We start from the raw sequence: 13,106 nt of genomic DNA on the forward strand, positions 1-13,106 counted from the left end.
CAGGAGAATCGCTTGAACCTGCAAGGCAGAGGTTGCAATGGGCCGAGATCACACCATTGCACTCCAGTCTGGTAACAGAGCAAGATTCTATCTCTAAGTAAAATAAAGAAAGAAAGAAAGAAAAGAAAGAAAGGAGGGAAGGAAAGAAAGAAAGAAAGAAGGAAGGAAGGAAGGAAGGAAGGAAGGAAGGAGAAAGAAAGAGAAAGAAAGAAAGAAAGAAAGAAAGAAAGAAAGAAAGAAAGAAAGAAAGAAAGAAAGAGAAAGAAAAAGAAAAAGCAGAATTTACGTATGGAATAAATGTCAACTGAACCTCTCCTGAAAGTTTATCAGAAGTCAGGTTACCCTGGAGATTCTCCCCATCTCCCCCATGGCTATATGGATTATGTTGTGACATATCCACATATTGCTGTCTGTCTGCTTAACATTATTTTCTTTCCTTTAAAATAATTTTTTAAAAATTTCATAGATATGGGGTTTTGTCATGTCAGCCAGGCTGCTCTTGAACTCCTGGCCTCAAGTGACCCGCCCGCCTCAGCCTCCCAAAGTGCTGGGTTTACAGGGATGAGCCACTGAGCCCAACCCAATGTTCCTTTCTTGACCAATCAGATCTTTACACTTTCTACTCTCTCTCAAGGCTTCAAATCGCTAGTTCTACCCCAAGGCAAACATTCAGCTTTTGCCCTTGCTGCATAATGACTCACTATTTCTAGGTTTCCAAATTCAGATTCCTAGGAGTGCATAATGATTGGCCCAGGCCATCTTCTTATACCAGGATATACATTGCTGGCCACCCTGCATGGACTGATTAACTTCTCAAGTGCCCAAACACTTTGCTGTGACAGACGATGGGCAGAGCAGTAAATTTCCCTGAGAACTATGGTGTAGGTAGGTGAGCTTTCTATAGTTTGACCTACTATGTGCCATTTAAAAAAAAAATCTCCCAAACAAGATCTGCCTCCTTCCCCCTAGCTTTTTTTTTTTTTTTTTTTTTTTTTTTTTTTTTTTTTTTCTGAGATAGGGTCTTGCTCTGTTGCCCAAGGTAGAGCACAGTGGTACAATCATGGCTCGCTGCAGCTTGGAACTCCTGGGCTTAAGCAATCCTCCCCACTCAACCTCCTGAGTAGCTGGGACTACAGGTGCATCCCACCACACCTGGCTAATTATTTTATTTCGTAGAAATGGGGTCTCACTATGTTGCCCAGTCTGGTCTTGCACTCCCAGGCTCAAGTAATCTTCCAGCCTTGGCCTCCAAAAGTGCTGGAATTACAGGTGTGAGCCACTGCACCCGGCCTCCTTTTCCTTTGATTTGCCTGTTTCTATTAAAGATATTGCCATTCTTCCCACAACCTCAGTTGAAAATCTAAAATAATTTTTAAATTCAGCAGATTTAATTTTGTGGAAAAAGTAATGCATGCACACGGTAAAATATTCATAAGAGTATACAGGTTAGAAATTGTCTCCTTTCTACCAAAGATTCTGAAGACTCTCCTGGAGGCAACCATAGCTAAGTTTTTAAAGTACTCCAGAAAAATTCTATGTATGTTCAATTTAAATTATTCTCATTTAAATATTATATAACTGGAAGAATAATACAAACACAATGTGTGCCTTGCTTTTCTCATTTACAATATCTTCAGTCCCAGTCCATGTTAGCATATATAGATTTTACCTCCTTTTTTTTTTTTTTTTTTTTTTGAGACAAGGTCTCCCTCTGTCACCCAGGCTGGAATGTAGTGGTGTGATTATGGGTCACTGCAGCCTTGAACTCCTTGGCTCAAGTGATCCTCCCAACCCAACCTCAACCTCCCAAGCAGCTGGGGACCACAGGCACATGCCACCATGCCCAGCTATTTTCTTTGTATTTTTGTAGAGATGAGGTCTTGCTGTGTTGCCCAGGCTGGTTTCAAACTCCTGGGCTCAAGTGATCCTCCTGCCTCAGCCTCCCAAAGTGTTGGGTTTATAGGTATGAACCACGGTGTCTGGTCTTCAAGCTTGTTTCCTGTTCTGTAGGAAAGTCACCCCCCAGTTCTACGAGTTCTTTCAAAGTCTCACTCACCTCCAGCTACGTCTTTGTATTTGCATTTGTTACCTTTTTTTTTTTTTTTTTTTTTTTTTTGAGAGTCTTGCTCTGATGTCCAGGCTAGAGTGCAGTGGTGCAATCTCGGCTCACTGCAACCTCTGCCTCCCAGGTTAAAGTGATTCTCCTGCCCCAGCCTCCCACGTAGCTGGGATTACAGGCACCTGTCACCGCTCCTGGATAATTTTTGTATTTTTAGTACAGACAGGGTTTCACCATACTGGCCAGGATTGGGCTCGAACTCCCAACCTCAAGTGATCTGCCTGCCTCGGCCTCCCAAAGTGCTGGGCTTACAGGTGTGAGCCAGGGCACCTGGCCTGCACTTCTTACTTTTATTTTTGTTGTTCCATGTATTGGCTCCTGATATCTCTCATTCCCTTCTCTCTCCTTATTAATTTACAATTTATCAAAAAAGCACCAGATTAATATTTTCCTCATTTCCATAATTTTGCTCCTATCTTCAGAAACTTCTTGTGGCTCCCATGCCTACAGTCTCAACATTCTCCAGACCCTAGTCTGCTTTGGAGCTTGCACATCTATACAAATTTTCTACTTCAAACTTCTGCTTTGCCAACTTCATGCTTTTTTATCAATTCTCTCGCCTGGGCGTTCAACTTCCTGTTCAAACCTCTGTGACCACCTTATGCTGACAGCCCAGTCCACAATTCTCTTCTCAGAATTTTTAAACTACTCATTATCTGTATCACTCTTTCACATTTATTAACTTAAAGTAACTAAGAATTTATTGTTTATCCTGTCTCCTGAACTAGATGTTCATTCCTTAGGAGATATCTCTAAAACATTTTTGTATCTAACACACATAGCATAAACCCTCATATGCTGATATGTTCAAAAACCATCTCTAGATTGAAACAAGACCTAAATGTAAGAAAAAGAAAAAGCTAGCCAGATGCCAAGGAAAACACTGCTAAACCTTCCCAAAGAGTGGCCAGGAACAGTGGCTCACCCCTGTAATCCCAGAACTTTGGGAGGCTGAGGCGGGTGAATCATTTGGGTTCAGGGGTTTGAGACTAGCCTGGCCAACCAACATGGTAAAACCCCGTCTCTACTAAAAATTAAAAAAAATTAGCTGGGCGTAGTGGTGGGGGCCTGTAATCCCAGCTACTGGGAGGCTGAGGCAGGAGAATCACTTGAACCCAAGAGGCGGAGACTGCAGTGAACCGAGATCAAGCTACTGCACTGCAGCCTGGGCAATTGAGCAAGACTCCATCTCAAAAAAAAAAAAAAAAAAAAAAAAAAGAAATTCCCGGAGATACTTTACATAAATTTTCCCAAACCTAGCAGCAGATGCCAAAGGTAGCTGGTGATAACTCAAGAAACTCTTAAAATGCTGAAAGAAAGAGAGAGAAGCTTGCCAATAAGAGGAAACATTTAAAAAAAGACTAAAAACACCAGCCAAAATAGGACTCAATACCTTAAACAAGTAACACTTCTCATCCAACATTATAGCACACCGTACTAGACTGTTACACAACTTGTCCCAGCATATAATATTTACTGATCACTGTCTGGTTGGTACATTCTTTTGACCTATCAAAAGTGGAGGCACTCCTGATCATCTATTCATTTATCTTCCTACAGTCTAATTTCTCTTCCATTTATGAGGGTCATCTACAGTAAGCATGATCAAGCCCTAATTCTGGCCTTTTCTCACATCCCATGAAACTTGAGTCTCAGTATCTAGTTAAATACGCAGACCCTTTCTTAGGACTCAATACCTTAAACAAGTAACACTTCTCATCCAACATTATAGCACACCGTACTAGACTGTTACACAACTTGTCCCAGCATATAATATTTACTGATCACTGTCTGGTTGGTACATTCTTTTGACCTATCAAAAGTGGAGGCACTCCTGATCATCTATTCATTTATCTTCCTACAGTCTAATTTCTCTTCCATTTATGAGGGTCATCTACAGTAAGCATGATCAAGCCCTAATTCTGGCCTTTTCTCACATCCCATGAAACTTGAGTCTCAGTATCTAGTTAAATACGCAGACCCTTTCTTCAAATAAAGTTTACCGTAGAAATTACACTATTCCTCTAGGTGAATTTTTGAAATATAGAGCAAAACTGAATCTCTTTGCATGCACACACATATATGAAGGCATAGGAAAAGATTTGGAAAGGCATAACTTGAAGTGCTTCTTTTCTTTCTCTTCCTTTCTTTCACTTGAAGTGCTTATTTCTTTTTTTCTTTTTTGAGATGGAGTTTCGCTCTTGTTGCCCAGGCTGAAGGGCAATCGTGCGATCTCGGCTCAATGCAACCTCAGCCTCCTGAGTTTAAGCAATTCTCTTGCTTTAGCCTCCCGAGTAGCTGGAATTACAGGCATGCACCACCATGCCAGGCTAATTTTTTTATATTTTTAGTTGAAACGGGGTTTCACCATGATGGTCAGGCTGGTCTCGAACTCCTGACCTCAGGTGATCTGCCCGCCTTGGCCTCCTTAAGTGTTGGGATTAACAGGCGTGAGCCATAGTGCCCGGCCTTTTTAGATGAATTCTTGCTCCGTTGCCCAGGCTGGGGTGCAGTGGCATGATCTCGGCTCACTGAAATCTCCACTTCCATTTCCCCGGTTCAAGTAATTCTGCCTCAGCCTCTGGAGTTGCTGGGACTACAGGCATGTCCCACCACACCAATCTAATTTTTCTATTTTTAGTAGAGACAGGGTCTGAAGTGCATAGTTCTGGGGTGGATATATTAGTTGGATTACTTTAAGAGAAATATTTTTCTTTTTTTTTTTTTTTTAAGAAGTAAATAAATTGTATCCTGTTACTCACACCTATTTTCTTACTTTAAAAAAAATTTTTTTGGCCGGGCGTGGTGGTTCAAGACTGTAATCCCAGCACTTTGGGAGGCTGAGGCGGGTGGATCATGAGGTCGAGAGATCGAGACCATCCTGGTCAACATGGTGAAACCCCGTCTCTACTAAAAATACAAAAAATTAGCTGGGCATGGTGGCGTGTGCCTGTAATCCCAGCTACTCAGGAGGCTGAGGCAGGAGAATTGCCTGAACCCAGGAGGCGGAGGTTGCGGTGAGCCGAGATGGCGCCATTGCACTCCAGCCTGGGTAACAAGAGCTAAACTCCATCTCAAAAAAAAAAAAAAAAAATTTTTTTTTGAGACAGGCCTCACTCCTGTCTCCCAGGTTGGATCACCATCACGGCTCACTGCAGCCTCTGCCTCCTGGGTTCAGGTGATCCTCACATCTCAGCCTTCCAAAGTCCTGGAATTACAGGCGTGAGCCATCACGCCCGGCCTAGACCTATTTTCTTCAAAGAGTTTTTCAATAAATTCCATGGTGTTCCTAACTTTCATCTGAGAAAGTATTCTACCACTGATATTTCCTACTATAACCAAATTCCCTGACTGTTGTGCTCTGTAAAAAAATTTGCAGGTATAAATGACCCAAGTCAGTTCACAGATCAAATCTTTCAGTTCTATCACACTGTGAGAGGTCACTGTTGTTAAAGTAAAATAACTTGTGTTCTAATTATGGCTCTGCTAAGAATATGCTGGGGGATGTCAGGAAGCCATTTTATTTGTAAAATGATGAGTTAGACCAGAATATATTCTCTGACAGAAGTTTACAAGGATGAATATTTACAGGCCAGGCGCAGTGGCTCACATCTATAATACCAACAATTTCAGAAGTCGAGGAGTGAGGATCCCTTGAGCACAGGAGTTCGACATCATTCTGGGCAACCTAGTGAGACCCCCTTCTCTACCAAAAAAATAAATATAAATTTAAAAAATGTATTAGCTTGGCTTGGTGATGTACTGAGGCAGGAGGATCCCTTGAGCCTAGGTGTTCAAGGATGCAGGGAGCCGTGATCATAGGCACTGCACTTCAGCCTGGGCGACAGAGCAACACCTTGGCTGGCTCTAAAAAAAAAAAAAGAGCCGGGCTCGGTGGCTCACGCCTATAATCCCAGCACTTTGGGAGGCCGAGGCGGGTGGATCACGAGGTCGAGAGATCGAGACCATCCTAGTCAACATGGTGAAACCCCGTCTCTACTAAAAATACAAAAAATTAGCTGGGCATGGTGGCACGTGCCTGTAATCCCAGCTACTCAGGAGGCTGAGGCAGGAGAATTGCCTGAACCCAGGAGGCGGAGGTTGCGGTGAGCCGAGATCGCGCCATTGCACTCCAGCCTGGGCAACAAGAGCGAAACTCCGTCTCAAAAAAAAAAAAAAAAAAAGAAAGAAAGAAAAAGAAAAAGATTTATAAAGATTTAATAGATTTACAAAATCTATTCTACGGGGGAAAGTTTCCCATTCAGTTCTGAACTGCTGTGAACCTAAAGGCAGGAAGGCAAATTCCCTTCAGTTCAGCAAACACGGAGTTGCCGCTACCGCATCGTCTGTGAAGAAGGCACTACGAACCTCAGGCGCTCAGTCACCAGGTTTTACAGAATGCGCAAAGAATAAGTCTTTCACCCAGGAAGCGTTTCGCTTCCCTTCGCTGGAGCCACGCTCAAGGTGCCAAAGGCTAATTGTTGTCCACTCTCAGCAATCTGCCAGCAAAATGAGCACCTACCTGCTGGGAACGTGGCGGTGACAATACTACAGTTCCCAGCCTGCCTCCCGCCCGCCTCCTGCCCGTCCCCCGCCAGTCCCCGCTCCCGGACTCCACAGGCCGCGACTTGTAGTCCCAGCCTACGGCTGGCGGCTGCGCGGGACTCCTGAAGACTGCTTTTCCTCCTTAGCAGGCGGTGAGACCGCAAATTTCGGCAGAATCCTACTCTCACCGACCAGGGCTTGCCCCGCTCAGAGTCGCAATCCCTTCTCTGGGGGAACCACCTCACCTCCCAACGATACTCTGACTTCTGAGCACCCCGAACGGGGCCACACCCCGGAAATGGAGTCAGGTCTCCAGGCCGCCCGCAGAAGCGTCTTCCAGCCACTCCAAGCCGGATTGGGGCCCGCGGGGCGGGGTTGGGGGCGCGGCCGGGAGGCGGGCCGGGGTGGATCGGCGGGCGCAGCGCTTGGGGCGGAGCCGCAGCGCGAGCCCGCGCATCTGGGTGGCGGCGGGGACGCGCCCGTGGGGAGAGGCGGCTGCGGCTGCGGCTGCTGGCGGGGGGTGGGGGGGGAGGAAGAACCGGGAAGGGGGGGCAGGGCGAGCGGAGAGCTGTGTTCCTGAGGTGGCGGCGGCGGCGTCTCCGACGGAGGAGGAGGAGGGCGGGGAAGGAGGATGGAGCAAGCTGGGGGTTGGGGTTGGCGCTAGCCGCAGCGGCTTGTCTCGTACTGTGGGAGAGCGGCGGCTGCTTCTGGAAGTTGTGGTGTCGGGAGCCCAGCCGGTGCCGCCGCAGCCGCCGCCTAGGGCGGTGGGAAGGAGGAGGGAGCCGCGGGGCTTGGCGGGGGTCGGGAGGGAGGGACGTGCTGGGGGAGCGAGCTGGGGAAGCCGGAGCGGGCTCTGCGCCGGGCGGGCGGGCGGCGGGGGGGCCAGCGACCGCAGCCGGGGGGACGCGGGAGGATGGAGCAAGTGGAGATCCTGAGGAAATTCATCCAGAGGGTCCAGGCCATGAAGAGTCCCGACCACAATGGGGAGGACAACTTCGCCCGGGACTTCATGGTGAGTCTCTCCCCTCGCTGTCGCCTTGTCTCGCCGGCGCCGGAGCCCATCGCCGCCTCTCTCGGCCGGGCCGCCAGTGCTTTGTGTACCTCCGTGAGGAGAGGGGCGGAGGGGCGCGCACCAACCCGGCGGTACGGGGGGACTCGGAAGCCGGCGGGAGGCGAGACCTCCTCCTTCCCTCGGCCTCCTTTCTCCTCCGGTGTTCGCGACCCACGCGCGGGCGCCCGGGACGCGAAGGGAGCGGCCGCGCGGCCGAGCCCGCAGCCCGCACGGCGGCTAGCGACCACCTATTGTTTACCCGGTCGGGAGCCGGAGGCTAGTGAGGTGCAGGCCGGCGGGGCGGAGGGGGCTCGCGCTTCCACACCTCCCCGCCCAGTCCGCTCCTCCCTGGAGGGCCGAGGTAGGGTATCTGGCTGTGACCTGGAGGAGTGCAGATCGCGGCTGACAGAGGAACGGGGGACGGGGGGAATTGAGGTTAGCACTAACTCCTGGGGTCTCTTTGCTCCAGCTGGTCTCAAAGCGGGCGAGGTAGGACTTGTGCCGTTTCTGGGGGGTGCAGTCAGGATCTCCAACGCTTGGGAAAGGATTGTCCATAAGGAATCTCAAGGGTTTACCTAATTTGCATTTACCCGCGTCTCCTCGCCTGAGACCCAGGTTTGAAGTGGTCTTGGGGTCCATGTGACTATAGGTTCAGGGGTTAAGTGTGGGTGGGGGGATTATCCTGAAGGAAGCTGACTTCGGACTCCCCAGGGGATGTTGCCGAAGGCGGAGGGGATGTGACTATCACTTCCTATCCGGGGTGGGGGTGGGGAACTTGGGAACAATAGTCCTGGTGGGGCGGAGGCAACACTACGGGCTGAAGCCCTGAACTGGGAGATAACCTTCCTGGCGCTCCCCCCCCCCCGCCCCCCGCCGCTCCCCGCCCCCCACTTTCCGCCCTCTGCTTGTGCAAGCAGGCTTGAGAGGAGGTGAAGGTTAAAAGTCTTAATCGTGAAATTGGTCTAGATAACACTGTTGCTCCAGCTCACTATGAGGGGGTCAGATCCGAAGGCGTGGGACCAGAAGTCGACTTCCTACATTACCGACCCCCACCCCTGCCTCTTTTATTTTTCTGCTGGACAATGTTCCCTCTAGGGTTGTTTCCCGGCTTAGGAGGCGGTGGTTGCCGCTGCTGCTCCTACGGATATTGCGCAAGACTGGGGCGTTGGAAACCCTGTAGGTCTGGGGAATGGAAAAGGAAGTGGGACTTTGGGAAGTGGTTGCTCCTTAGCCTTGGTGGGGGTTGGGAATGGGAAAACAGCTAGGGAAAATTTTTATTCTGGGTAAGGTAAACCTCCAAGAATAATGACTTAACTCTGAAATTTGGTTATGAAAAGGATACACAGTTAATATCCATAAAATGAATGGGCAGCAAACATTGGCTAGTTTATTTAAAAGTACAGCAGTTTTTATGGTGCAGGTGATATGACTTAGTAGTGAAATACTTTTTCACGTGTTAAAGAGATTTCGGTCTAGTAAACCTTTAGCGTTAAATTTTTAACAGCTTATAAAATAGGTCCTTGACCTTACACTATATTATAGTAGTATCGTTGAGCTTTGTGATTCCTGCCTCCCCAGACCAATAATAGAGGATGGAAGTAAAGTTCTCTCAGTATCTTTTGAACACTGAAAATATAAGTTAAATAATCTTATTCCTTATTAAAAATAAAAATATTCCTTATATTTGAACATTTGCTGTTGATATTTACCGTATTTTTGAAAAATTACTTTTTGATCTGAAAGGGTTAAGAGGGCATTTTCCCTTTTTACTATTGAGAGTTTTTATTTGCGTTGTTATCTTTTGAATGGTGTCATTTATGGTAATTGGATGGCGTCCCCTTTTTACCACTTTCTAGCAAAAGTAGAAGAAAATAGTTTGAGCATTTGAGTTTTAAAACCTTTTTTTTTTTTTTAATTTTTTTTGGAGAGGCGGTCTCATTCTGCGCTCTGCCACTCAGGCTGGTGTGCAGTGGTACAATCTCAGCTCACTGCAATCGCCACCTCCCAGGTTCAAGCATTCTCCTGCCTCAGCCTCCCAGGTAGCTGGGATTATAGGTGGCAAGTCAACAAGTCTCGCTAATTTTTGTATTTTTAGTAGAGATGGGGTTTTGCCATATTGGCCAGGCTGGTCTGGAACTCCTGATCTCAAGTGATCCACCTGCCTTGGCCATCCGAAGTGCTTGGATTACAGGCATGAGCTACCACACCTGGCCTAAAACTAGTTTTTTACCATCTTATTTTGGTTATGGAAGAAGATGATGTGGTCCCTCATCATTTCTTGTTTGCATGCTAGTTACCTTGTTATCCCTAGGCATATCCTATCAGGAAGGAGCCTTGTTTGGTGATCAGGCCATCAGGACAGGTGCCCAGCCTCTGAACTCCTGTACTGGGGAAGTAGCCTTAGGGTTCATGCTTTGTGGATGAGTCAGGGATTCCTATTGGAGAGTTCATTTCTTTTTTTTTTTGAGAAGGAGTCTCACACTGTGTCACCCAGGCTGGAGTGCAGTGGTGCAACCTTGGCTTGTCTGCCTCCTGGGTTCAAGGGATTCTCCTGCGTCAGCTTCCTGAGTAGCTGAGATTATGCACTTGTCACCATGCCTGGCTAATTTTGGTATTTTTAGGGGAGATGCGATTTCACCATATTGGCTAGGCTGGTCTCAAACTCGTGAATTCGTGATCCATCCTCCTTGGCCTCCCAATTTGCTAGGATTACAGGCCACCATTCCCGGCCGAGAGTTCATTTCTCAAAGACTAAATGAGTTTCTTTTATTTTCCCCATAATACCTAGGTATAGCTAAGTGATTATACATTGGAGATTTGATGACTAAAGCTATTCTTTTATAGGGCTTTTTTTTTTTTTTAATTTTTTTTAATTTTCTGGCTTGATAAGCAATAGCTGTAATTAAGGCTGCCGGTAGTTGGTGCTGCTTTTTCCCCTGACTGGAAGGCTAGAGAGGAACTATGTTCCTCTGGCATGGAAAGAGAAAAAAAAGATCAGCTGATAGATTCTAACTACTCTTCAATTCTGATGTGGATTAGAAATGTATTTTAAAATCTTGACATTTTATGGCTGAGCATTAGAGATAATGTAGCTGATATAACTGTTCCATTTATAAAGTAATGTTTATTCCAAATTCGGAAATTAATAGAATACTAATAATGCCTATGCTTAGACCACAGTTCTAATAAACACTCCACTTTCCTGGCTCCAATACGATGCTATTTACGTCTAACCGTCCTATGGTGTCATTTTTCAAAGGCTACCTCTTAATTTGTTGTAGTTGTTGTTTTGTTTTTGAGATGGGGTCTCACTCTGTTAGCCAGGCTGGAGTGCATTACTGCGGTCCTGGCTGACTGCAGCATTAGCCTCCCTGGGCTCAGGTGATCCTCTCACCTCAGTCTCCAGAGTAGCTGGGACCACAAGCCCACATCACCAAGCCCACCTAGTTTTTGTGTTTTTTGTAGAGACGGTTTCCCTATGTTGCCCACGCTGGTCTTGAACTCCTGGGCTTAAGCAATCCATCTGCCTTAGCCTCAAAGTGCTGGAGTTACAGGTGTGAGCCACCATGGCCGGCCTACTACCTGGTGACTATTTTATATCATAATTCTGTTTCTTTATGGTTGAGTATTTAGGCCATTCTACTTTCTGTTGTTACATATAATAATTCTGTGATTAACATTTATGCTGAAAACTTTTACGTTTTTCACTATTGTGTAAGATAGCTTCCCGGTATTACTAGGTAGACGTATATAAACGTTGAATACATGTTCATAAGCTTGAAAAAGTGTTGTCAATTTATATAAATTGACAGTAATGTATGAATGTTCATGTAATTATCAGTAATGTATGAATGTTCATATAATTATCTTGATCTTTATTTGATGGTTGAAAACTGCTATCTTGTTTTAATTTGAATTTCTTGATTACTATTGAGGATAGAAATTTTCCACTTGCCATTAACTATTCTATGAGTGTCTACTCCTGGCCTTGGTTGTGCCCCATACTGTGAAAGAGGAGACAACTAAGGTACCCAGATTGTGTAAAACTGTGTTGGCCAGATGGTTGTTTGCATGTTGAAAACATACTAGTTTGTGGCTGATCCAGAACTTGATTTTAATTATCTCTACTTTTGGTATTTGCAAAATGGGACATAAATGTATAAAGTAGGGTGGTGCACTTTCATGTTTTACAGACACCTAGGTTTTATTCCACCAGACTCCCTCTTATGGCTGGGGGTTGGGGAGGTGGTCCTGGACCATATTTTGAGAACCAGTGGGCTAATACGTGGTAAATGATAAAGATGATACTGGAAAAGTTAGGTAGAGGTCTATTTGTGAACGATCTTACACCTATGCTATATGTAGATTTTATTCTACAGAACGATTGGCATTGTAACTCCTAGAGTCATGGAGAAACTAAGGCAGTGTTAAGAAAATAGACATGCTGGCCCACTCCAGACTCGTTCCCCCACTCTTACCTTCTCCAGCCTGCTCCTTGAGTTGTACTCGGAACCTTCACTTCATCACAAATGTTCTGGTAGAAAATGTAAGGATCATTGGTCTGGGTTTCTGGAGCACTACTGAGTCTTTTAAGAAAGGTAAACAGTCATTTGTGTTTTACAAAGTTGATTCTGATGGCAGTATGAAGGGTGGCATTTTGGAAGCTGTTGAAATATAAGAAATGAGATGGGGAAATAGAGTATACAACATATCTGATAAGAATTAAGAAAGGAGTTTTAATGATTCATTAGATGTGGCTAGTAAAGAAGAAAAGAGTACAGTATTATGACTCCCAAAATGTCTAGTTTGGTCTCTGTCACGCAAGCTAAAGAATACCATTTGGTAGAGTAAGGAGTGAGGGGGGAGAAAAAAGTAGAGGAGACCAAACAATGTTGTAGGAGGAAGTTTCAAGGGAGAAGAGGATAAATTTAATTTTCAGCATGTTAAAACTGAGGTGCCTATGAGACATCCAGTAGAAATGTAGAGCTCAAGATTTCTGACAGGATGGAGTTAAAGATGTAGGCATCATCATAAAAGCTTGTAAGAAGAGAGAGTTGACAGCATGGGAGTGAATGAGCTTATTCCAACAAACTTGTAGAGTGACCAGCTGTAGGCTGAAGAACATCAGTCTTAAAGGAACAGCCAAAAGAAGGATGTACCAGTGTTTGTTCCTGAGAAGATGGGGTCAAGGAAAACCAAAGATGTCAGAAAAGCCAAGGAGAGTTTCAGGAAAGGAGTTAGTACGAGAGTCAAATAATTCTGGGAGGACCGGTAAGGTGAGGTTGAGAAAGTACCCTTTCCATTTGGCACGTAGGAGTGATTTGGTGACTAGAAAAAGCAGTTTGGGTTGGGGTATGGGAAGAAGCCAGATTACAGTGGCTTGAGAAGACA

At 45.8% G+C, this 13,106-nt stretch overlaps 1 protein-coding gene across 4 annotated transcripts in view; it reads left to right on the top strand.

Moving 5' to 3' along the window:
• Positions 1–7,237: 7,237 nt before the first annotated feature.
• The window catches only part of PTPN12 (protein tyrosine phosphatase non-receptor type 12), a 115,948-nt gene continuing 110,079 nt past the window's right edge, over positions 7,238–13,106 (top strand). The window contains exon 1 of one of the 4 annotated variants that reach the window (XM_003921134.4): positions 7,238–7,676. In XM_003921134.4, the coding sequence (XP_003921183.1) occupies positions 7,578–7,676 (99 nt within the window). In that variant the 5' untranslated portion in view covers positions 7,238–7,577. The remainder of the gene's footprint in view (positions 7,677–13,106) is intronic. The other 3 variants (XM_074379302.1, XM_074379301.1, XM_010344670.3) reach the window with 3 other exon arrangements.

This window comes from Saimiri boliviensis, chromosome 10 (genome assembly GCF_048565385.1).
Source record: "Saimiri boliviensis isolate mSaiBol1 chromosome 10, mSaiBol1.pri, whole genome shotgun sequence".
NCBI lineage: Eukaryota > Metazoa > Chordata > Mammalia > Primates > Cebidae > Saimiri > Saimiri boliviensis.